General features: G+C 43.0%; 1 protein-coding gene across 1 annotated transcript in view; it reads left to right on the top strand.

Moving 5' to 3' along the window:
* The window catches only part of LOC141051953 (sprouty-related, EVH1 domain-containing protein 2-like), a 69,860-nt gene that overhangs the window by 29,839 nt on the left and 13,434 nt on the right, over nt 1-26,587 (top strand). Inside the window, exons 2-3 of the mRNA XM_073549107.1 lie at nt 19,402-19,573; nt 21,710-21,878. Coding sequence (XP_073405208.1) covers nt 19,402-19,573; nt 21,710-21,878 — 341 coding nt within the window. The remainder of the gene's footprint in view (nt 1-19,401; nt 19,574-21,709; nt 21,879-26,587) is intronic.

Below are 26,587 nucleotides of genomic sequence, written 5' to 3'. Positions count from 1 at the left end.
ATCATTTTTATGATACAATAATCAAGATATTTAGATAGAACATAATATATATTTATTGGAATACAACTTTAGAACACAAAAAACTGTAATAAATTGTAAATATGTAATACACTATGTAATATTGATTACATATATATATAGTGTGTATATATATATTGTGTATATATGTATATATATATATATATATATATATAACACTATGTAATAAACTATGTAAGTGGCAAAAAACAGTTTTCAACAAAAACATAAATAACTAACTAAATAACATATGTGCAGTCTATGAATTTGTTCTAAGAAATAGAATTGCCTCCATCAGATCCTCCTTCATAGATGACCTCAAATCTGACCTAATAATTTAACACTAACTTGGGTTGGAGGAAAAGCAGTAACCACATGGGCAACATCTCTAACAATTTATGGGCATAAAGGAATTGCCTCATGCACAGTCAGTTTTGATGAACGGTTGAATTTTTCTATTTCTTTGAGATCAAGTGAAACTTTTTGCTGAAATATGGTCAATCTGCTTGCTATAGGAGATGGAGTGAAATCTTTTTCCTTTCTGCAACGCTTTGCCTGCTCCATGTCATCCAAATGCTTGTCAAAGTCAAACGCCTCATCTGATGAGGATGAAGATATGGCAGCAGTAGCACTGTCAGGACCCAAGTCCTCTTATGCCTGGCAGTCCTCCTGTAGGCCACTCATCTTAACTGCTACCTCAGTCAGAGCTTCTTTTCCTTTAGTAAGCTGTTGATCATCAAGCAGCATAAGATGACTTGGGTCCACATAAACAGCTGCCAGAAAATTTTTATTTTCCAATAGCTGTGTCTCTTTCCGTTTCATTGAAGCAGAAATGCCATTTGCGATTAAACCTCCTCTTTGGGACAGGCAAAATAGCAAGTTCTTCCACTCCCTTATGAAAATGCCAGGAGTTAAATCCTCAGCTTGTAATTTTTTAGTCACGGTAAATGGGTGATTAAGCAATTCCTTCAATTCAGCCACCTGTGTCCATTGACCTTCATTTAGGGTTACCTGAGGGTTCCTCATATCTATAAGAAATGGTTGTAGTTCGAGCAATCGCTCAATCATTAAATAAGAGCTGCCCCACCGAGTGGCTTGATCGACAATTGCCCCTTTCCCAACATGTCTCTTCAAGATGGAGTCAATTTTAGGGGTTCTGGCGGCAATAACCAATTTCCTCACTTTTCCAATCAGATTTCCAGCATGTCCCTCTTGCAGACTATCTCTTATTGCCAGTTGCAGCGTGTGCACAACACAGCGCATGTGATGAATATGAAAGTGTTTTGAAGCACCTTCAACAAGATCATCTATTTCTATAGTATTATTTTGCTGTTCTGTTGTAATATCTGTTTGTTCCTCAGTTACTTGAACAGCACTGTGGCCTTCCATCTCAAACATACTGAATCCTAAATTTTCTTCTAGCTGTTGTTCATTACTCTCATTCATCAGTTTAATTGTACTTATCATGCTTGAAGCATTGTCCGTTACAATAGCAAGAACCTGTTTGTCATGGTCCAGTCCGGAGTTTATCTTCTGCTGTCTTCACTCCGGACTGGTCATGCGGGGGTTAATCTCCTCAGCCTCGTTCTGGAGCTAGCTGGGCTATTTCAGTCTCTCACAGCCTGCTGACCAGTGTTAGTGATAGCTCAAGCTTCCAGTTTAGAGCCGCTGACCCTTGTACCTTGGTGATCCTCCTGCCTTTGACTGATATTCACGTGTATGACCCGGACTGATCTCTGACCCTGTTTCTTGGTATTCGTCTCTGCTGTTACGTTCCCTCTCTGGCATCTGACCCCCCCGGCTTGTACCCCGACCACGTATTTCGTCTCACGTTTTGGACCCTGTGCTCATGTTCTGGCTTTCTGACTCTCGGCTTGGTATTTTGACTACGTGTATTGCTGCTCCTTCTGGTACGTCTGCTCCTGCTAGTTTCTGACTCGGTTCGTCTGACTATTCTCTCTGGTCATCTGTGGCACCTGTGCTGTTGCTCAGGGTTGCTGCTCTTAGTGTGTAACCTCTCTTCCCTCACCAGCTCCCCCTGGTGGAGGTTTCACTACATTATCACTAGCCTATACATTAAATGGGATTTTGCACTTTTTTTTTCTCTTTGGTCATGGATCTGCTGCATAACTTGGCAGATCAAGTGTCCAGTTTGACGCAGATGGCGCAGGACTTTTCTGTGAATCATCAGTCCCTTGTCATGTCTCATACCCACGTACAGAAAGAACTGACTGAGACTATTAAGACCATGCAGGGAAACACCTCTCATATTGTTTGTCCACCAGGTGACTCTGTAGATGTTATTTTGCACTCTCCTGAACCCTCAGTTAAACTTCCTGACACATTTTCTGGCGAAAAGGATAAATTTCACATATTCAAGGAGAATTGTAAATTATGGTTTTCTCTAGACAGCGATCGTCTGGGGTTGAGACTCAGCGGGTGGGGATTGTTATCTCCTTACTTAGGGAGGGTCCCCAATCCTGGGCTTTCTCGTTGCCCCCTACTGCCCCTGAACGGATGTCGGTAGATAGGTTCTTTGAGGCCCTAGGACTTATCTATGACGAACCGGACCGTGTTAGGGTGGCAGAGGACACTATTATCGGTCTGGGGCAAGGGAAGCACTCAGCAGAATGGTACAGCTCCGAATTCCGTCGATGGTCCACTGAGGTGTCCTGGGACGACTCCGCACTGAGATGTCTGTTCAGGAAGGGACTGTCGGATTGCTTGAAGGACGCTCTGGCTCTCCATCCACCTCCCAGCTCATTGGAGGAGGCTATGACTCAGGCTATCCGTATGGAACGGAGACTGCGGGAGAGAGGTGTTACTCAGTGAGGGTTTCCGGTTTTCCCTGCTAACCCTGATGTTTTGCTTCCATCTGAACCTATGGAGGTGGGAGCCACCAACCCCCAGGAGGAGAGGAAACGGCGACGTGATGGAAAGTTGTGTTTTTACTGCAGAGATCCCGGACATTGGAAAAAAGACTGCCCCTCCTGTCCTCCGACTAACAAGCGGCTGAGTCTGGGTGATAATCGTGGAGGTCACCCAGACTCTCAGGTACCTTTTTCTTCATTTTCAAAGATACTGCTAAAGGTGGAACTTGGTGTTGAGAACGGCTTTTTCCATACGTCGGCTTTTGTAGACTGTGGGTCATCCCTGAACCTGATTGACTCTAAGCTGGTGGCTCGCTGTAGATTAGGGACAGTTAGGTTGGGGACTCCCTTAAAAATTGTGGCTATTGACTCTACACCTCTCACTAAGGATGGTCTCCATTTCATTTCTAAAGAATTCACCCTCAGGGTGGAGGCCCTACACCAGGAGCGCATGTCATGCTTTGTTTTGGATAACCTCCCTGCTGGCCTGGTGTTAGTGTTTCCCTGGTTGCAACGGCATAACCCGGTTATTGACTGGGGGTCCCGGGATATTGTTAAATGGGGACCTGGTTGTTCTGAAAAATTTTTTGCTACTGTGTCTGTCATCCGTCAGTCTGGAGGGTATTCCGGAGTACCTGAAGGATTTTGAGGATGTGTTCACCGAAAAGGAGACTGAGGTTCTACCACCACACCACCCATTCGATTGTGCCGTGGATCTTGTTCCCGGTGCCAAATTGCCCAAAGCCCGGCTGTACAATCTCTCCGGCCCTGAGCGGTCTGCTATGAAGGAGTATATCTCTGAGAGCCTCCGTAAAGGGCTTATACGGCCATCTGGTTAATTATGCCCATGCCTCGATTTTCGAGAACTGAATAAAATAACCATAAGAAACACTTATCCTCTCCCACTGATACCTGATTTGTAAAATCAATTGTCGGGGGCCAGGTGGTTCTCTAAGTTGGACCTCGGGAGCGTACAATCTCATCCGTGTGCGGGAAGGGGGCGGATCTCAAAAACTGGTCAGCTCCAGCTGTGGCGGCGTTTTATTTGTTAAAAGAACGTTTCATGACTGCTCCGGTACTGGTTCAACCTGACTTGTCTAAACCATTCATTATAGAAGTGGATGCTTCTGAGGTGGGAGTGGGGGCTGTGTTGTCCCAGGGGCCCACCACATTAACTAACTTAAGACCCTGTGCCTTCTTTTCTAAAAAATGTTCCTCTGCTGAAAGAAATTATGATGTGGGTAACCGAGAGTTGTTGGCCATTAAATTGGCTTTTGAAGAATGGAGGCATTTTTTGGAGGGGGCTGTCCATCGTATCACTGTCATTACAGATCACAAGAACCTGTCTTACATCGAATCCGCCAAACGTCTGACTCCGAGACAGGCAAGGTGGTCACTTTTTTTCCCGATTTCAGTTTTCCATCACTTTCAGACCAGGTTCCAAGAATGTGAAGGCAGATGCCTTGTCTCGCAGCATAGATCCGGTATCGCCTCCTGAGCCTCCTTCCTCCATTCTTAAGCGCGGGGTGGTGGTGGCTGTGGTGTCCCCGAGATTGGACCAGGAGATTCGTGAGGCCCAATCTCTTGCTCCTCCGTCCATACCTGAAAATAAGCTCTTTGTGCCTGTTGAGTATCGGTTAAGGGTGCTTTGGGAGTTCCACGACTCAGCTCTGAGTGGGCATCCTGGAATCTCGGCCACTCGTAAAGCCATCACTAGGCTGTTCTTGTGGCCCTCGTTGACTTCTGACGTCACTGGTTTTGTGTCCTCCTGTGAAATTTGTGCCCGCACTAAAGCCTCCCACAACCGGCCAGCCGGGGAATTGGTGCCACTGCCAATTCCGGATAGACCGTGTTCTCACCTGTCCATGGATTTCATCACCGATCTCCCACCCTCTAATGGCAAAACCGTGATCTGGGTAGTTGTGGATAGGTTCAGTAAACAAGCACATTTTGTACCCATAACGGGCCTTCCTAATGCTGAGACTCTATCTAAGCTATTCATTGAGAATGTGATTCGGTTGCATGGTGTGCCTCTCAGTGTGGTGTCTGATAGAGAGGTGCAATTCGTGGCAAAATTCTGGAGAGCTTTTTGTAAAAGGCTGGACATCAGTCTGACCTTTTCATTGGCCTACCATCCCGAGACCAATGGTCAGACTGAAAGGACCAATCAGTCTTTGGAGCAGATCCTGCGGTGTCTTGTCACATCCAGACAGGATGATTGGTGCTCTGTGATACCTATAGCGGAATTCGCCTTCAATAATCGTGTCAATCAGTCTACTGGTACTTCTCCTTTCTTCTGCAACTATAGGTTTCACCCTCATTTTGGTGAATTCCCCAGACTAGATTCGGAGTGTCCATGGGCTGATTCGGCCTTTTTGTGGTTGGAGGAGGTTTGGAGGGAGGTTCAGAGAAACATTGGAGAGGCTCAGGGCAAATATAAATTTTTTGCGGATAAACGACGCTCGGTGGGGCCAACTTATCAGGTGGGGGATAAGGTATGGTTATCCACCAAAAACATAAGGCTGAGAATTCCCTGTGCTAAGTTGGGTCCCAAGTTTATTGGTCCGTATGAGATTTTAGAGGTGATTAATCCTGTGGCCTTTCGCCTGCGTTTGCCTCCGTCATTACGGATTCCTAATGTGTTCCATAAGGCTCTTCTGAAGCCGTCGGTGCCTTCCCCTGATGAGTCTCCCTCGCACCCGCAGCCTGTTATGGTAGATGGTCAGACCGAGTACGAGGTGGAACAGGTGGTGGATTCTCGCATGCTCCGTCGTTCACTTCAGTACTTGGTCCATTGGAAAGGATACGGTCCTGAGGATCGGTCATGGGTGCCGGCGCGTTCGGTCCATGCGGATCGGTTGGTCCGGGCCTTTCACGCTCGTCATCCAGGGAAGCCTGGGGGTCCAGTGGCCCCCCATTGAGAGGGGGGTACTGTCATGGTCCAGTCCGGAGTTTATCTTCTGCTGTCTTCACTCTGGACTGGTCATGCGGGGGTTAATCTCCTCAGCCTCGTTCTAGAGCTAGCTGGACTATTTCAGTCTCTCACAGCCTGCTGACCAGTGTTAGTGATAGCTCAAGCTTCCAGTTTAGAGCCTCTGACCCTTGTACCTTGGTGATCCTCCTGCCTTTGACTGATATTCACGTGTATGACCCGGACTGATCTCTGACCCTGTCTCTTGGTATTCGTCTCTGCTGTTACGTTCCGTCTCTGGCATCTGACCCCCCGGCTTGTACCCCGACCACGTATTTCGTCTCACGTTTTGGACCCCGTGCTCATGTTCTGGCTTTCTGACTCTCGGCTTGGTATTTTGACTACGTGTATTGCTGCTCCTTCTGGTACGTCTGCTCCTGCTAGTTTCTGACTCGGTTCGTCTGACTATTCTCCCTCATCACCTGTGGCACCTGTGCTGTTGCTTAGGGTTGCTGCTCTTAGGCCTCTTTCACACTTCAGTTTTTTGTGTCAGTTAAAATCCGCCAAAAGGACGGATAGCGGATCCGTTTTAGTACTGATGCCAACGGATGCCACCCGTCCGTTTTTTGACGGATCCGCAAAATGAAGAATGTTAAAGGAATCTCAGCCTGGAAAAGGAAGGGGAGAGAGAGAGAGAGAGAATGAGAGAGAATTTTTTTTGTCCGGCACCCAGACAGAATTTCGGGTTAAATCAGTGTCTGCAGGATCCGCCGGTCAAAAAAACGTTGCAAGCTCCGTTTGGAAGTCTTTGAGGATGTTGACGGACAGCAACATTTTGGCGGATACGCACAAAAACGGATGCAACGGACGGCAATCCGTCAAGATCCGCCAATAATGAAAGTCAATGGGGAAAAAAACGGATCCGCAAAGAAAAATGCCGGATCCGTTTTTTTTCCAAATCAGCGGATCTTGACTGATTGTCAAAAACGGAAGTGTGAAAGAGGCCTTAGTGTGTAACCTCTCTTCCCTCACCAGCTCCCCCTAGTGGAAGTTTCACTACACTGTTCTTGTGTGAATGTAGCCTTAGATCAGGAATAGAACAGCCATTTATGGGACATTTCATAACTTTCCCAAATTCCTATGAAGAAATATTCAGCACATTCTGCATTGAACTACTGTACCCAATTTATTATATATTTTAGGAGTCGGTCCATTTTATACCGACTCCACCAAAATGAGCACCGACTCCACAGCCCTGGTAGGTACGTCCCACGGCTAATTCTAGTTGTGTTGTTAGTTTTAGGGTCAGCAATCCGCTAAGTTACCAACCTTTCTGGTTTTCTGGTTGCCTAGCTTATTCCCCGGCTATCCTCCTCGGTGACCTAATCATAACACTTCCCATAGTCTTTCATATAGTATAATACACTCCTCATAATCCTCCATATTGTATAATACACGCCTTACAGTCTTCCATATAGTATAATACACTCTACATAGTCCTCCATATAGCATAATACACTCCCCTTAGTCCTCGATATAGTATAATTCACTCCCCATAGTATTCCATATAGTACAGGGTGGGCCATTTATATGGATACACCTAACTATAATGGGAATGGTTGGTGATATCAACAACCTGTTTGTGGCACATTAGTATATGGGAGGGGGAAAACTTTTCAAGATGGGTGGTGACCGTGGTGGCCATTTTGAAGTCAGCCATTTTGGATCCAACTTTATTTTTTTCAATGGGAAGAGGGTCATGTGACACATCTAACTTATCGAGAATTTCACAAGAAAACCTGGTGTGCTTGGTTTTAACGTAACTTTATGCTTTCATGAGTTATTTACAACTTTCTCTTTGTTTACAGCCATTGACATGTCGCGGATAGAAATTGTGTTGATGTCTGGTGAACGCAGTACCCGAGTCATTGCAGCAGATTTCAATGCAAGACACCCTACGCAGGAAAAAAAATCAGATCTTGATAAAGACCTTACGTCGAAACGCGTAGATCTGTGTTTCCATGCAGTGTTGCCAGACATTATGTGCCTGAGAATATTTTAATGCCATTTTGACAATAAATATTTGTTTTTAACCGTCGCCCGATATCGCTGGATCCTTCCATTTTTTGTACAACGCAAGAAAACTATCACCATTCCCATTTTATTTAGGTGTATCCATATAAATGGTCCACCCAAAAAAGTTTGCCTCATCACTGAACATAATGTTCTGTGTAAACTGAGGGTCCTGTTTCAATTTTTGTTTTGCCCCTTCTGCAAATTCTGTGCGCCGATCTGGGTCACCAACCATTCCCATTTTATTTAGGTGTATCCATATAAATGGCCCACCCTGTATAATGCACCCCCCATAGTCCTCCCCATAGTATATTGGACCCCACATAGTCCTCCCCATAGTATAATGCACTCCATAGTCCTCCATATAATAAAATACACTCCTCAGTCCTCCATATAGTATAATACACTCCTCATAGTTCTTCATATAATGTACTGCATTCCCCATAGTCCACCATATATTATATTACACTGCTCATAGTCTTCCATATCGTATAATGCACCCTCATAGTCCTCCATGTAGTACAAAGCACATCCCATAGCATAATGCACCCCATATTTCTTCATATACTATAATGCATACCCCATAGTCCTCGATACAGTAAAATGCCAGTCCCATATAGTACATATAGTATAATGCACCACCCATAGTCCTCGATAGAGTATAATGCAGCCCCCTCAAAGTATAATGCAGCCACGCCATAGAATATAATGCAGCCCCCCTCATAGAATAGAATGTTGCCCCCCTGATAGTTTAATGCAGCCTCGATAAAGTATAATGCAACCCTCCCATAGAATATAGTGCAGCCCACATATTGTATAATGCAGTCCCCCTCATATAGTATAATGTAGCCCCCTACAGAATATATTGTATCCCCCCATATAGTATAATACAGCCCCTCATAGAATATAATGCAGCTCCTATAATGATAGGATATAATGTGGTCCCCCATAGAGTATAAAGTAGCCCCCCTATAGAATATATAGGGGGCACATAATCTCATTCACATTAAAGCGGGGGATGAGTGGAAAACAGCATTCAATACATCTGAGGGACACTATGAGAACCGGGTGATGCCTTTTGGGTTGAAAAACACGCCCGCTGTCTTTCAGCACTTTGTAAATTACATCTTTAGTCACCTGGTAGGTATATTTGTGGTAATCTATCTGGATAACATATTAATTTATTTACTTGACCTTGAGTCACATCAGGTACATGGCAGAATCTCATACTGCACACCTCAGCTGCTGCAGAACCTTATACTGCACACCCCTACACTTGAAAATAAAGCTTGCACCTTAAGATGTGGTGAATGCAGTCTATTTATTCCAACTATCAATTGATGTTGATGTGTTACTGAAGACTAGCAATGCCTGTCCTGGGCGTCCTTTTGGGCAGCTATGAGGTGTACCTGACTTGTGCTAAAAAAAAAGGAGTGTTAGTCTGTGTGCTACCCGGCTTTCATTCTTTTTGGCACAGATAAAATATGGATAGACAGATATGGATAAATGGATAGATAGAGCAGATTTGTAATCTGCTTTTGCTATTGAACACATTATCTATGAGCTCAAAAACCTTTCAGGTGATGCAGTTTTTTAAAAAGCTGATCTGCTTTTGCAGCTGAAAAACGTATCCTCAAAAAACGCAGCAAAAACGCTGTGTGTGAATGTAGCCTTAGATCAGGAATAGAACAGTCATTTATAGGACATTTCATAACTTTCCCAAATTCCTATGAAAAAATATTCAGCACATTCTGCATTGAACTACTGTACCCAATTTATTATATATTTTAGGAGTCGGAGTCGGACCATTTTATACCGACTCCGACTACACCAAAATGAGCTCCGACTCCACGACTCCAACTCCGACTCCACAGCCCTGCAGACAGTATCTTTCCTGTCCTGTTCTATCTAGACAGTTTGGGCTTCATCATTTGCTTACTCTATTTTCTGCCTATGTTTGTGTCTCATCTTGTCTCACCGGCAATATATGTTTGGGGGCTACTTATTCCTTTGGGGTTCTACTCTGGGGCAGTTTAGCTTTCCCCTTTCTTGCTTTAGGTTTAGTTAACGCTTTGGCTGTGCCGAGGCATCTAGGGCATTGTAGGTACCAGGGCTGTAGAATCGGTAAGCCAAACCTGTGACTCTGACTCCTCAATTTCCCTTACACCGACTCCGACTCCACGACCGACTCCAACATATATTGCTTATATTTAAGTGAAAAATGTATTGTAGTACAATGTGAACATCAGACATTTAATCATTTTTATGATACAATAATCAAGATATTTAGATAGAACATAATATATATTTATTGGAATACAACTTTAGAACACAAAAAACTGTAATAAATTGTAAATATGTAATACACTATGTAATATCGATTACATATATATATATAGTGTGTATATATATATTGTGTATATATATATGTATATATATATATATATATATATATATATATAACACTATGTAATAAACTATGTAAGTGGCAAAAAACAGTTTTCAACAAAAACATAAATAACTAACTAAATAACATATGTGCAGTCTATGAATTTGTTCTAAGAAATAGAATTGCCTCCATCAGATCCTCCTTCATAGATGACCTCAAATCTGACCTAATAATTTAACACTAACTTGGGTTGGAGGAAAAGCAGTAACCACATGGGCAACATCTCTAACAATTTATGGGCATAAAGGAATTGCCTCATGCACAGTCAGTTTTGATGAACGGTTGAATTTTTCTATTTCTTTGAGAGCAAGTGAAACATTTTGCTGAAATATGGTCAATCTGCTTGCTATAGGAGATGGAGTGAAATCTTTTTCCTTTCTGCAACGCTTTGCCTGCTCCATGTCATCCAAATGCTTGTCAAAGTCAAACGCCTCATCTGATGAGGATGAAGATATGGCAGCAGTAGCACTGTCAGGACCCAAGTCCTCTTATGCCTGGCAGTCCTCCTGTAGGCCACTCATCTTAACTGCTACCTCAGTCAGAGCTTCTTTTCCTTTAGTAAGCTGTTGATCATCAAGCAGCATAAGATGACTTGGGTCCACATAAACAGCTGCCAGAAAAATTTTATTTTCCAATAGCTGTGTCTCTTTCCGTTTTATTGAAGCAGAAATGCCATTTGCGATTAAACCTCCTCTTTGGGACAGGCAAAATAGCAAGTTCTTCCACTCCCTTATGAAAATGCCAGGAGTTAAATCCTCAGCTTGTAATTTTTTAGTCACGGTAAATGGGTGATTAAGCAATTCCTTCAATTCAGCCACCTGTGTCCATTGACCTTCATTTATGGTTACCTGAGGGTTCCTCATATCTATAAGAAATGGTTGTAGTTCGAGCAATCGCTCAATCATTAAATAAGAGCTGCCCCACCGAGTGGCTTGATCGACAATTGCCCCTTTCCCAACACGTCTCTTCAAGATGGAATCAATTTTAGGGGTTCTGGCGGCAATAACCAATTTCCTCACTTTTCCAATCAGATTTCCAGCATGTCCCTCTTGCAGACTATCTCTTATTGCCAGCTGCAGCGTGTGCACAACACAGCGCATGTGATGAATATGAAAGTGTTTTGAAGCACCTTCAACAAGATCATCTATTTCTATAGTATTATTTTGCTGTTCTGTTGTAATATCTGTTTGTTCCTCAGTTACTTGAACAGCACTGTGGCCTTCCATCTCAAACATACTGAATCCTAAATTTTCTTCTAGCTGTTGTTCATTACTCTCATTCATCAGTTTAATTGTACTTATCATGCTTGAAGCATTGTCCGTTACAATAGCAAGAACCTGTTTGTCATGGTGGTGGTGACCCGGTCCGTGGCCCTGGGCATCCATGTAAAAGGGGTGAAATGTGGCTGAATAAAGTTTATAGGTGGATGATACGTGATGCCACCTGTGGTGCTCGGCAATGAAGGGGTTAAGCCGACGCTGCGGGCAGATCCTCTGGGACAGATGGTATAAGGCAGCAAGATGTAAGAGCTCCCCACAGGTAGAGCTGTAGTCCCAGGGCAGTATTAATAGGTGTTGAGGAAGAGGGTGCAGTGTTAGGCACAGAGATGTAGCAGTGCTGAAGGGGTTGCAGGAATAAGGCAATGACACAACAGGGTGCAGTTTCCTTTACCTTTACTTTGCTTTGTAAGGGCAGTCCAGGATCCAAATTACAGATAGAACAGGAGTTGATCAGCCTGGGAGCAACTTAGCAATCTCTCTGTGCAGATGGGTTGTGTAGTCTCCTTTCTGGCGCTTATCTGAGACACTTGCAGTACTGAGTTACACTGAAGTTCCCCTAGCTTGCTTTCTTTAGAACTCCCCTCGTATGGCAGACAGCCATAGCCTCCTTTTGCTGGCTCACACACACGTTGCTGCTGTGCCTCCGAGTTTTATGTGGGAACAGAGCATTTACAGCTTCTCGTTCCTCCGGTTTCTGCTGCAGGACCATCAGCGTCCATACAACCTCGGATACCGGACTCCGGACCATGCGCTACAGCTAGAAGTGAATCCTGCTCAATCCTCCAGCTCTTCTTTCCACGTCTGCACTCTTTTCCCTCTCCACAGAAACTGCTCCAACTTCCCTTTCCTGGCCCCAGAGAGCAGCTCCTCCCCCAGTTTGGTTCAGAGCTCCCTCTGCTGGCCTGAAGTGGGAACTGTGCTGTGTGCTGATTTACCTGATAGAGAGATCCTTCGTTGCTTCCAAGCATGACATCACCCTCCCTAGGAGAAAGGTAATGCCACTGTGGCGACCATACTCCTGGGGACGCCACACATATACTCAGAGACAATAAATTATATATCAAACCTGAGAAGTGTATATTCTTGGTTGAGGATGTCCCTTTCCTAGGATATGTGTTGTCATCCACCGGTTTTTGCATGGATCCGGCAAAAGTCGAGGTGGTATTGGATTGGGATCGTCCTGAGGATTTGAAGGCGTTACAAAGGTTTTTAGGTCTCGTCAGCTACTACGGTAAGTTCATCAAAAACTTTTCGGTAGTAGCCAAACCTCTAACGGATATGACCAGGAAGGGGATGGACTTCTCCAAGTGGTCCAGTCCCGCCAGGGAGGCATTTGATACTTTGAAAAGATGTTTTTCATCTGCTCTGATCCTCATCGAGTCTGATGTCTCTCAGCCTTTTATCGTTGAGGTCGATGCGTCTGAGGTGGGAGTGGGGGCTGTGTTGCAGGGTGTGTCATCAAGTAAATGACGACCATGTGCTTATTTTTCCAAAAGACTATCATCTGCTGAGAAAAATTATGACATCAGTAACAGGGAACTCTTGGCAATCAAGTGGGCTTTTGAAGCGTGGAGTCAGTTTCTGCAGGGTGCGGTTCATCCAGTTATGGTAATCACGGGTCATAAGAACCTGGTATATTTGGAATCAGCGAAACATCTCACGCTTGGACATGCAAATGGACATTGTTCTTTACCAGGTTTAACTTTTTTGTCACATATAGGCCGTGGAACAAGAACATTAAGGCAGATGCCTTATCTCGTTTTCCTGGCGGAGGAAATAATTGTGAACCGGTACCTATTCTTCAAAAAGGGGTGGTTATAGTGTCTATATGCTCCAATCTGGAAAGAGAGGTTGTTGACGCTCAGGGGGACGCCCCTGCTGCCTTCCCACTTGGTAAACTATTTGTTCTTGTCCATCTTCATCTTAGGAGTCCTCAGCGAACATCAGGATTCGGTCTTGGCCAGACATCCTGGCAATAAAGCCACCACTGATTTTCTGACTCTGCGTTTTTCGTGGCTAGGTGTTCATCAGATTGTTCCGGAGTATGTGGCTACCTGCAGTGTCTGTGCGCGTTCTAAGACCTCTCATACTCGTCCGTCGGGGGCTGGACTCACTTGTTGATTGATTTTTATCACAGATCTACCAGTGTTGGCGGGGAATACTGTAATTCTTGTGGTGGTAGATAGACTCAGTAAAATGTCTCATTTTATTGTTCTACCAGTTTTACCAAATGCCAAATCCTGGGTGCAAATTTTTGTCAGGGAAATTGTAAATTTTGGAGGGCATTGGGGCCGTCTGGGGATTCGTCTGTCATTCTCGTCTGCATTTCAGCCGCAGTCTAATGGGCAGACTGAACTGGTTAACCAGAATCTGGAGATGTATCTTAGGTGTTTTGTGTCTGAGAATCAGGAGGATTGGGTTACCTACTTACCGCTAGCCGAATTCGCTATAAATAATCGTTGTCATGAATCTACTGGTAAGTCCCCGATTTTCGGGGAGCATAAGTTCCTTCCTCAGTTCAGATCATTTAATAAAAATCGTTCTTCTGGATTACCTGAAGAGGGACGGTTTTCATCATCTATTACGTCTGTATGGCAGGGGGTTACTAATAATTTGAGGAAGATCGGATCCAAATATAAGAGTGTGGCTGATCAGAGATGTTTGGTGGGTTCGAACCTGTGTATTGGTGACCTGGTGTGGTTGTCCTCTAGGAACATTAAGTTGAAGGTTCCATCTTGGAAACTGGATCCCTGGTTTATCGGTCCTTATAATATCGTAGCCATCGTCAATCCCGTAGCATTACGTCTTTCTTTGCCACCCACCATAATGTATTTCATCAATCTCTCCTCAAAAAATGCAATACATTTTTGATACCATCATCACTACCATTATCTCCTGTTATTGTCGATGGAAACTTGGAGTTTCAGATAGCAAAAATCATGGATTTTCCTTTAGCCTGTCGGTCGCTTCAGTACCTGGTACATTGGAGGGGGTACGGTCCTGAGGTGAGGATGTGGCACACCCCGATAAACCCGGTCCTGAGGTACTGTAGGTCCCTCGAAGAAAGTGGGGTACTGTCATGGAGTGACTGCAACAGAGAGGAGCTAGAAGACCGCAGTGTCTGATTGCTCCTAGTCCTGCGCTGAAAAGAAGCACTTCTTTTTAATGGTCTTTATTTCTTTTGGCAGGGTTATACAGCCATATTGGAAACGCTGAGCTCTCAGCTGAGCTCAGTTAACCACTCCCATCCCCTTTATAATCTGTCCTGATTCAATCCCATGTCAGACCTAGCTTTTGCTGCATGGCTTAGGAGGAGAAGTTCAAATGAGAAGGAGTTTTGGAGGAGAGTTTTGGAGGAGTTATCTGTGACTGTTGCATAGTTTGTAAGTGTGGTAATTCCCTTCTCTCCTCTTACTTTGGTTTTTCACCATCGTCCATTCCTTAGTTATATGTGAGTGAATATTTGTATGCTTGGTATTTTCAGTTACCCCCTTGTTTGTGTAACCTTGTTTGTCGAGTTGGTGTATTGCAGTGCACAGTAGTGCCCCTCTTCCCTGGGTGGGGGAAGAGAACAGACCGAGGGCTAACTCAGGAGATAAGGCAAAGGTGGCAGTACCGGCATCTTTACCTTCAGAAGTATCTCGGGGAATAGGGTGAGCTAGGGAGCCCCCTAGTGGTAGGGACAGGGAAGTTGCCCCTGGTCCTGGGTCACCCGACAGCTGAGTCGTGACACGGAGTGTTGAGCCTTCTGTGCCCCAATAGGCTCCAATCCCACCTGTTGTCCTAACGCAATCCAACCCCTGTACAGTACATATGGCTGGAAGTAATGCCTCTGCTGACTTGTGTCATCACTCTCTAACATCAGATGTCCTCCTCTGGTTGACGTCTCCTCGTGGATCTTCGGTGCTTGACTGTGGCGGGTGTCTCCTAGACTTGGAGCAGAGAGGACTGGGTCCCAACTCTTGAAGGGTGTGATTTGGCCTCTGGAACGTGAACGGCGCAGGGCAAACGCTGGTCTTGACTGGCACAGCCTGTACACTTGGTTTTGACCAGCTCAGTTCTGATCTTTGGGTCTTGACTGGCGTAGTTGGGTCTCTGGGTCCTATCTGGCAGTGACCGGCACCCTGCTGCCACACACTTTCCGCTGTGGCCTGTCACACTGGCTTTTATATCCAGGTACTCTGTCATGCAAGGCACCTGCTGACCAGGTCCGGCACAAGAACTGGCTTCAGGTGCAATTCTTCTATTGCAAATAAGTTCCGCCTAGCTTCGTCCCACCAGCAGATGGCAGTCTAATATCACATCTTGCAGAGACTTTTCAGAGGCATCATCACTTCCTCTTACACGCAGCCTGGTCACAGGTCACTAGCAAGGGCCATTTACGATATAGGGATTTGTGTGTTTTCATGGTGAAAGGAACTGGGGTTATAAACCCCTTTCTGATGACCATATAAGAGAAACGCCCTGACCAAAATTTGCATCCTCTGTGCAAGTACAGAAAGTTACAAAATGATCTGAATGTGTAACCACCTCACCCTTTTCCTGCTTAACTGGAAATCTCAGTGCTTTATGATTGAAGTGTAACCATCAAGCTTGTTGCCATAATCCAGTGTGTAACTATTAAACCTATGCCCTCAGAGAGAGATTATACTCAAGACACTTCCTTGCCTCAAGTTGAATAAATAAGTTTCAGTTGAACCCTACCATTTCTATGTCCATCGATGTGCCCATCTTGTATTTGGGGGGTTGTGTTTGGGGTCAAAGAACTAGGCATAAAATACTGACCTGCTTACACACAGTGGGAAAAAAAGTATTTAGTCAGCCACCAATTGTGCAAGTTTTCCCACTTATAAAGATGAGAGAGGCCTGTAATTGACATCATAGGTAGACCACAACTATCAGAGTCAAAATGAGAAAACAAATCCAGAAAATCACCTTGTCTGATTTGGCAAGATTTATTTTGCAAATTATGGTTACAGACCTGTAACTTCTTCTTTAATAGGCTCCACTGTCCTCCCCTCATTACCTGTAGTAATGGCGCCTGTTTGAACTTGTTATCAGTATAAAAGACACCTGTCCACAACCTCAAACAGTCTGACTCCAAACTTCCACTATGGCGAAGCACAAAGAGCTGTCAAAGGACACCAAAAACAAAATTGTAGCCCTGCGCCAGGCTAGGAAGACTGAATCGGCAATAGGCAAGCAGCTTGGTGTGATGAAAATAAGAAAATGGAAGACATTCAAGACCACTGATAATCTCCCTCGATCTATGGCTCCACGTAAGATCTCACCCCATGGGGTCAAAATGATCACAAGAACAGTGAGCAAAAATCCCAGAACCACACGGGGGGACCTAGTGAATGACCTGCATAGAGCTAGGACCACTGTAACAAAGGCTACCATCAGTAACACACTACGCCGTCAGGGTCTCAGATCCTGCAGTGCCAGACGTGTCCCCCTGCTTATGCCAGTACATGTCTGGGTCTGAAGTTTTCTAGAGAGCATTTGGATTATCCAGAAGAGTATTGGGAGAATGTCATATGGTCTGATGAAACCAAAGTAGAACTGTTTGGTAGAAACAAAACTCGTCGGGTTTGGAAGAGAAAGAATGCTGAGATTCATCCAAAGAACACCATACCTACTGTGAAGAATGGGGGTGGCAACATCATGGTTTGGGGCTGTTTCTCTGCAAAGAGACCAGGACGACTGATCTGTGTACATGAAAGATTGAATAGGGCCATGTATCGTGAGATTTTGAGTGCAAACTTCCTTCCATCAGCAAGGGCATTGAAGATGTAACATGGATGGGTCTTTCAGCATGATAATAATCCCAAGCACACCGCCAGGGCAATGAAGGAGTGGCTTCGTAAGAAGCATATGAAAGTCTTGGAGTGGCCTAGCCAGTCTCTAGATCTCAACCCCAAAGAAAACCTTGGAGGGATTTGAAAGTCCTTGTTGCCCAGCGACAGGCCCAAAACATCACTGCTCTAGAGGAGATCTTGTATGAATGAATGGGGCAACATACCACCAACAGTGTGTGCCAACCTTATGAAGACTTACAGAAAACAATTGACCTCTGTCATTGCCAACAAAGGATATATAACACAATATTAAGATGAACTTTTGTTAATGACCAAATACTTATTTACCACCATAATTTGCAAAATAAATCTTGCCAAATCAGACAAGGTGATTTTCTGGATTTGTTTTCTCATTTTGACTCTCATAGTTGTGGTCTACCTATGATGTCAGTTACAGGCCTCTCTCATCTTTTTAAGTGAGAGAACTGGCACAATTGGTGGCTGCCTAAATACTTTTTTTTTCTCCACTGTATCCATGGACAAGGTATATGTAGAATTATAGATTTGTACTTTCTTATGTCTTGGATATATACAGTATTTGTGTTAATGTTAATGCACTATAATTGATGATAAGGTACAGCCCCGAATATTCTGTTGTAACTCCCGTTAAGATGACCTATGTGTGTAATTGATGCTGGAAGAAGTGACCTCTGTTTTATGCCAAACCTATTTTGATGTGGCGCTCCATTTTCCTGTATGTATCGGCAAACATATTGGGGGAATTGTAGCAATTTAACGTTGTCTGTTAAAATCTTCCATATCAATTGGCTTTTTCTGATAGACTTTTCTTATGAGCATACTCTAAAGGAAGAAGTATTGTGGTGTCCGTGGTGGGCAACGCCACTGTTGCAGAAAAAGGACTCAATTTATCCCGTGAATCCGGAAATCGCAAACGGAACATAAACGTTGGTAAAGCTGTCTGCGCCTTTCTCATCGCTTTTACGAGGCTTGTTCGAAGCTCCATAAATTGAGGAGCTCATTGCAATTGTTTTATCAAGATTGTTTTTCCTAGCGAGAGTTTTTACAGACTATTCGGGGCCTCTAGCGAGTATATCTACATGTATTTCAGGCCTGCATTAGACCTAACACTTTATATCAGAAGTGTTTCTCTAAAGAGAAGCTAGCATCAGAAAATTATCTACTGTATTGTTTAAATCAGGTTTTTGTGATAAATGTATCTTTTTTTTTAATTTTTAACCATGTTTTTTCGTATATCCACAATTTGTATTAAAAATAAAAAATGAGAAATCTTGCAGTTCTCACACTTGCTACTAAGGCTTTTTTTAGACTCTAACTTCCTGTTGTTTCAGGAAACAACACATGTACATTAGCAGCAGCAGACTCCGATCCTATTATTTGTATTGAAGCACCTAATGAGCGTGTGCAAAGTTCATTTTAAAAAGGAGAGGGTCATTGTAAAGGGAGAGGGTCAGCTGTTACATTGCGTATTATGATTGGTGCATCCTGTGTTATCAGCTTCGTATAAAGGCGTTACCTGTCATTGTAATCTTGCCTCTGCTGATAAGCATCCTGCTGAAAATTCATCCTGAAAGGACAGGAGGTACAGTATAAGTCTAAAAAGGTTCATTGGCAAGTGTGAAAATTTCAAGATTAAAAATGTTTGTTCTTTAATAAAATTTGTGACATTAAAAAAAACATTTTTTAGAAAAATAGATGTGACACTAGAAGCTAATTTCAACAATCATTTATCATTTTCTGATAATAGCTTCCATTTAATACAAATATGGTAATAAATGCTCTAAACTCCCTAATACCCATGGCTGTGGTTGATTTATGTCTTTAGCACCTATGTTGTATTATGTCATTAGCGCCTATGTTATATGAAAGAAAAAAATAAGGAGGGGAATAATCTGAAATATGGTTTCATCTTCTTGTCCGAGTGTTTTTGAAACTTTTACCCTTTTCTTTGCTGTTGTAGTTACATCGTGAGAGTCCGCGCAGTGGTGATGTCCAGAGATGACTCTAGCGGGGGCTGGGTGCCCATGGGAGGAGGAGGTCTCAGTCACGTTATGATTTGCAAAGTGCGACGACCAGACACCTCTCACCAACGAGACTACCTTATCCGTGGGGAAAGGCTGAGAGATCAGACTGTACGTATCACGGTCATGTAAAATGTACAGAAACATTAGGAATAAGACATTTTGGACGCTCTATCATCCTCACTCACATCAGTCAGCCATGTTGAGCGGTTGACCTATATTTGGCATTAGAAGTTACCAAGCACTAGGAACCCCTCTGATTCATCTCAGGGTTCCTCATGTTGACAGCTGACCTTTTAATGACAAGTTCACTATTATCTTCAGGCGTCTTATAAGTGCTCATGAAGGACACAAGGACAGATTCTTTTAGCATGCTCGAATTGAAAAAAAGAATAGCTAAAACATGCATCTGCTGTGATTGTCTTGATTATTAGTCGGTTTACAAATTATATGTGCCACCTCTAAGTGGGCAACCAAACTGGCTCATATAATCCCCTTTTGTTTTTACAATACCTATTACAAGAGTCATCAAAAATAAGTCATCCAGATGCTAGGTCAGCTGCAAATTATGTAGGATCTCAGCAACAAGTGTTCAGTTTCCCTGCAGCACCACCAAGCTGTTTTTGAATTGCATAAGCAAGTCGGCTTCTCCAAAAAGAGAGGCAGTGGAGCACTTTGCTCTGGGTAATTGATGGAAGCTGCAGATATTTCTATTGTTATGTTCATATATTAGAATAAGGTCTGGCACCAGCACCTGGTCAAGTGTCGGGGGTTAAGGAGGAGCGGGAGCCCACTCTACTCAGGTGTCAATCTACAACAGCCACCATACATGTACGGCAGATGTACACACTGCATGTATGGCATGGGTGCCGGCTGTGTTATAGTTAAATAATTCCAATAAAAAACTATAGCTCGTATCACGTGAAAACAAGTCCTCATACAGCTCTATTGACCAAAAACAAAGAAAAAAAATACATTTTTTGACAGATGAGTAGGAAAAATAAAAAATAAAAAGGGGCCCACTGGGGCTCTGTAACCCTATGGCCTATATAAAACAAGAGCCGGCATTAATTAGGAAGTTGTGCTTTAAAGCAATCTGTCCTACTGACAGGTGGCCTTTCATTTATTGATGTGGTGGCCACCTATTCTGTTAGTTACCTGCATACAACCCGAAGTCCAAAAAAGTTGTGACGCTCTGTAAAATGACAAGAATGCAATGATTTGGAAATCTCTTCTCGCCATATTTTATTCACAGCAGAACAGATCAGACGGTGAACCTTGGACATTATTCTATTTCATTTGAAAACATTTGCTAATTTATAAATTGATGGCAGTGACATATCTGAATAAAGATGGAACAAAGTTAACAAAAGGCTGGAAAAGTATGATTGCAGCACTGGGGTCCTGGGTTCAAATCCCACCAAGGACAACATCTAGAAGGAGTTTGTATGTTCTCCCCGTGTTGGTGTGGGTTTCCTCCGGGCACTCCGGTTTCCTCCCACATTCCAAAGAGATACTGATAGGGAATTTAGATTGAGAGCCCCATCGGGGACAGTGCCAATAATGTCTGTAAAGCGCTGTGGAATTAATGGTGCTATAAAAATGAGTAAAATACATAAATAAATGTGGTACTAATGAAAGACAACCAGACTGTCAATTTTCAACTTAGTCACATGACTGTGTATAAAAAGAGCATGTTAGAGAGGCAGAATCTCTCAGAAGCAAACAAGATTTTACACAATGGTGGACACAGCCCGGGAACAACTTTTTTGAAATGTTATGCTGCCATCGATTTTTAAATGTGTTTATTTTTTTTAACCAAAATGGAAAAATGTTCAATGTTCACATTCTGATTTGCTCTATGTTTTGTAGTAAATAAAATATGGCGATGAGAGATTTCCAAATCATTGCATTAATTTTTTTCTTACATTTTACAAGCATCCTAACTTTTTGGGATTTGTGGTTGTACACTATTTTATGCAAAAGCAACATAGCCTTTGGGCAAAGCTATATATGGTATTTATGGTCATGTAAAATACTGAATTAAGACTAAAAAAGTTGGACCAAGAGGCTTCAGTGTTACTTTGCAAAGCCCGAATGGGTGTAAAAGACTAAAATCACACATGCACTTTCTGATACAGTGTTGATTCAATTTTCTGTAGAATTGGTTGTTTTACCACAATTTGAAATGTTGACATTGCTATGTTGGACACCAGTGAATGAGATCTGTTTATATTCCCTCTGCAGACCATCCTAGAGTGCGTCCTTAAAAAGGGTCTAGTCTACAATAAAGCCAATCCCATCTTCCATCACTGGAAAGTAGAAGAGAACAAGTTTGGCCTGACCTTCCAGAGCCCAGCGGATGCCGTCACGTTTGAGAGGAGTGTGCAAGCTGCTATGGAAGAGCTGGTAGAAGGTTTGTAATAAAGCCAATCAAATGTATGAGTCAAGATGCTGTATGAATCAGTGGTGTTTTTGGAGAGGGGTCCACTGACTGAGTATGTTCCTTGGGTGCTAGGTGCCAAAGGATAATTCTGGTTTCTCTAACAATCCTGAGCCTTTGTCCCAGATAAAATTAGCAACAATCCACATTAGAATGGAAAAATTAAGCTATCTTGGTGACTTCAGCCAAAGCATGCTTGTTGGTGTGAGACAAGCTAGGACCAGTTTTCCAAAAACTTCCAGCCAAGCAAGGTTTTCTCATAGAAAGGTGTCATAAGTATGCCAAGAATGATGTGATTGAGGAAAAGTATCTAGCAAAGTGGATCCAGTTGATGTAAGCAACTCATCAAGGAAAGTCATCAAAGAAGAAGGTGAATCGTTGTGATAGGAGCGGGTCAGAGGAGGATGTGAAGAATCATTCTGATAGAAGCGGGTCGGTTTGGATGTGAAAAATCGTCCTGATGGAAGATGTCAAAGGAGAATGTGAAGAATCATTATGATAGAGGCAAGTCAGAGGAGGATGTGAAGAATCGTTTTGATGAAAGGGGCCAGAGAAGGATGTGAAGAATTGTTTTGATGAAAGGGGCCAGAGGAGGATGTGAAGAATTGTTTTGATGAATAGGCAGTGTACAGTCAAGTAAGTTGTAGCAGAACAGATCTCTGGTGTCCACCTAACATGTTTGAATGCACAACTCATCATTCTTTAGCACTGACTGACTATACCAGCAGATGTTAAGTTCCAGTTTTGTTACTGTCGAAGGGAATAGAAAGGTAACTCCAGTGAGAAAAACATTGCAAAAGTTGTAGCATCACTGAGAAGTGTGTAAATATTATCTAGTCAGATGGCACAAGGAGTATGCTTCAATGAATCCTACCTGTTAGGAGTCAGAAGTTCATGTGGTGGAGTAATGGTGAGGGGAAGGTGCTCTTGGCACACGCTGGGTCCTTTGATATCTGTGTATGGACGTTTGGACAGTACGGCTTATCTAAGCATTCATTCATTAATTCATGGTAACAATTTATCCATTGTAGAAAGACAGTGCACAATGCCGAAAAGGTCTTATAATCATGGATTGGTTCCAGGAACATGACAGCAAGTTATATTTTACTTCTTTGTTCTTCACAGTCCCAGATCTTAATCTTGTAGAGCATCTTTGGGATGAGGTAGATCAAGCTGTTCAGAGCGTGTTAGTATTTTCATCTAATTTGCGTCAATTGTGTGGCAAATCCTACCTGCATGGCCCAAAATTCCTGCAAAACTATTCCAACACATGGTGGATTCTACACTATGATGACAATCTGAAGAGCAAAGGAGGTTCAAGGCACCACCAGATTGGTGCTTCTAATGAAGTGGACATTCTGTGTTATGTATTTACAGCGGGTGAAATAAGTATTGAACACGCCACCAATTTTCTAAAGGGGCCATTGACATGAAAGTCGGTAACAACCCATTCAATCCACACAGGCAAAGAAATGATATCAAAGATGTCCATAAATTAAGTTTTGTAATAATGAAAAATGACACATGAAAAAAGTATTGAACACGCTTGCTGAAATTTATTTAATACTTTGTACAAAAGCTTTTGTTGGTGATGACATCTTTAAGATGCTTCCTGTATGGAGAAACTAGTCGCATGCATTGCTCAGGTGTGATTTTGGCCCAATCTTACACTCTTGAAATCCTGAAGGTCCCGTGGGCTCCTCCTATGAACTCTAAGCTTTAATTTCGCCCATAAATTTTCTGTTGGATTCAGGTCAGGTAATTGAGTGGGCCATTCTAGCAGCTTTATTTTCTTTCTCTGAAACCAATTGAGAGTTTCCTTGGCTGTGTGTTTGGAATCGTTTTCTTGCTGAATTGTCCATCTTCATCATTTTGGTAGATGGCAGCAGATTTTTATCAAGAATGTCTCAATACATCAGTCCATTCATTCTTCCTTCAATTATATGAAGTTTTTCTTTTAAATTCGTTTATTAACCACAAAACAAAATGTATAATATACATATTTTCATACAGTAGTAGGCATAATACAGAGCACACATACTCACATATATTATTGAACATAAAACAAAATGTGCACTCTTATTTATATTCAAGGTAATACATACGTAACCTACAGAATATTTGTAAAGGACAATAGGCCATACACTTTGAAATATTTATGTCATTTAAATTATACAAGCCTATATTATTACACAAGTAATAAACCTATTAACAAAGAAACCTGGAACAATAAGTATCATTTGATCTTATTTGGAGATCTATGACTCATACTAAGTTCCTAAACTACAACTACAGCAACTACTGTTTTGCAGCCTAATACTTTACATTGTATTATCCTCTATGTGATGCCTCCAAAAAAGGAAAAAACCTGAATCCTTACATTGATGTCGAGTCATTATACATTTGTAGAGTAAGATGAGAAGAGTTCCACCTATCCCAAATTTTATCAAATTTACCCGGACAGCCCCTGTTCTGATACAATGTGCACTGATATGGGATAACTGATTTCCCCAATTCAATCCAGGCTCTGAGGGAGGGACATGAACCCCCCATCCATCGTAATGCCAGTACCTTTCGTGCCATAAATAGCGTCTCTCGCAGAAAAATCCCAACGTAGTGTCCCCAAGTTTCCTCATCCCATACCCCAAAAAAACAGACCAGTGGTTCAAGAGGAACAGGAACTTGTACCAGGGATGTCAATAATGACGTCACCTCTTTCCAGTATTGTAGGATAATAGGACACTGCCATATCATATGAGTAAAATCTGCATCTGATGAGTGGCATCGCAGACATTCTGATGATTGGAAGTGACCCATCCTAAAGAGTCGTGTCGGAGTCAAATATGATTGTTATATTATATATAACTATGTCATTCTATTATTAATAGATGGTGACACCCTGATTGGAGGCTCCAGAGTCTCTTCCCATTCCTCTTCCTGCACATCGGGGATGAGCCCTTCCCTCTTCCCTTTAATAGACCTTATTGCCGATTCAGCTCCCACTGATAGTATGTTAAGGAGTTAACTCCTGCGAGTTAAGGATTCCTATCAAAGGTAGAGACGAGATAGCATGGTTCACGTCCATACACCTCATGTGCGACTGAAAGGTTGATCTTAGCTGTAAGTAGCGGAAAAATTGGGACCTCGGGATACCACATTTAGCCTGTAGTTGTTCAAAAGACATTAAGGTCCCATGATCATACAAATCACCTATCGAGGAGACATTATGCAGAATCCAGAAGTCAGTGGATGGGTGGTTCAACAGCGTCGGAAGATAATTGTTGTTCTACAAGGGCATTTCAGCTATGATGTCCTTAAATCCAATTACTTTCTTAATTTGTCTCCAAACTGATCGCAAAGAGGGCCGGGTAAAAATTATATGAAGTTTGCCAGTGCTGTATGCTGAAAAACTCCATCACGGTCCCACCTCCAAACTTCACTTTTGGTATGGTGTTTTTGCATAGTGTATATTATAGCATACAAACAGTTCAATTTTGGTCTCATCTGACCAGACTGTATTCTCCCAGTACTTCACAGGCTTGTCCAGCGTCGGACTGGCCCACCGGAGAACCCGAGGATTCTCTGGTGGGCCCTGGCATCTGGTGGGCCCTGGCACCTGCTGGCATACAGGGCCAGCAGTTGCCTAGGGCCCCCACTACTCCAGGGGCCCCCAGCCAGTGCCAAACAGCTGCTATGGGGGCCCGTGCCAGCGGAGCAGCAGCGGGTGTCAGAAGGCAGGAGCCCCTGTCCCCGCTACTAAAGAGAAATGAATATGAATATCATTTCACTCTCGGTCTCCACTCCCCGGGGCCCCGCTCCCCAACCTAGGCCGCCCTCAATTGCAGTGGAAGAGAGAGCGTCTCTCTCCCATCAGTCCGCTCTGCTCCTGACTCACAGCCGATGCGCGATGACGTCCGCATCGTGCACCAGCTGTGTGTCTGGCAGATGGGACAGCTCCCGAGTCTGAAGCCAGCATCAGCGTGGGATCGAGGAGGAGAGGTGAGTATTGTGATTTTTTTTTTAATATCTCTATATCTATCTATCTATCTATCTACCTCTATATCTATCTATCTATCTATCTATCTATCTATCTATCTCTATATCTCTATCTATCTATCCATCTCTATATCTATCTCTATATCTATCCATCTCTATATCTCTCTATATCTATCTCTATATCTGTCTATCTATCTATCTATTTCTATATCTTTCTCTATCTATCTATCTATCTATCTATCTATCTATCTATCTATCTCTATATCTATCTCTACATCTCTCTCTATCTATCTATATCTATTGCTCTATCTCTGTATCTATCGATCTAGCTCTATATCTATCTTTCTATCTATCTATAGCTACCTTTCTATATATCTATCTCTATATCTATCTATCTATTTATCCATTATCTATCTTCTATCTATTTATCTATAGATCTATCTATCTAGTGTTATACCCTATGAGGGGGCAGCATTATATTCTATGAGGAGGTACATTATACCCTATGAGGGGGCAGCATAATACCCTATGAGGGGGCAGCATTATACCCTATGAGAGGGCAGCGTTATACCCTATGTGGGGGTGCATTATACCCTATGAGGGGGCAGCGTTATACCCTATGAGGGGGGCAGTATTATACCCTATGAGGGGGGCAGCATTATACCCTATGAGGGGGGCAGCATTAT

Source organism: Dendrobates tinctorius, unplaced genomic scaffold (genome assembly GCF_039654945.1).
Source record: "Dendrobates tinctorius isolate UK_male_01 unplaced genomic scaffold, ASM3965494v1 ptg000158l, whole genome shotgun sequence".
Taxonomy (NCBI): Eukaryota; Metazoa; Chordata; class Amphibia; order Anura; family Dendrobatidae; genus Dendrobates; species Dendrobates tinctorius.
The sequence above is the reverse complement of the archived record's forward strand: the minus strand, read 5'-3'. Positions and strand labels throughout refer to the sequence as shown.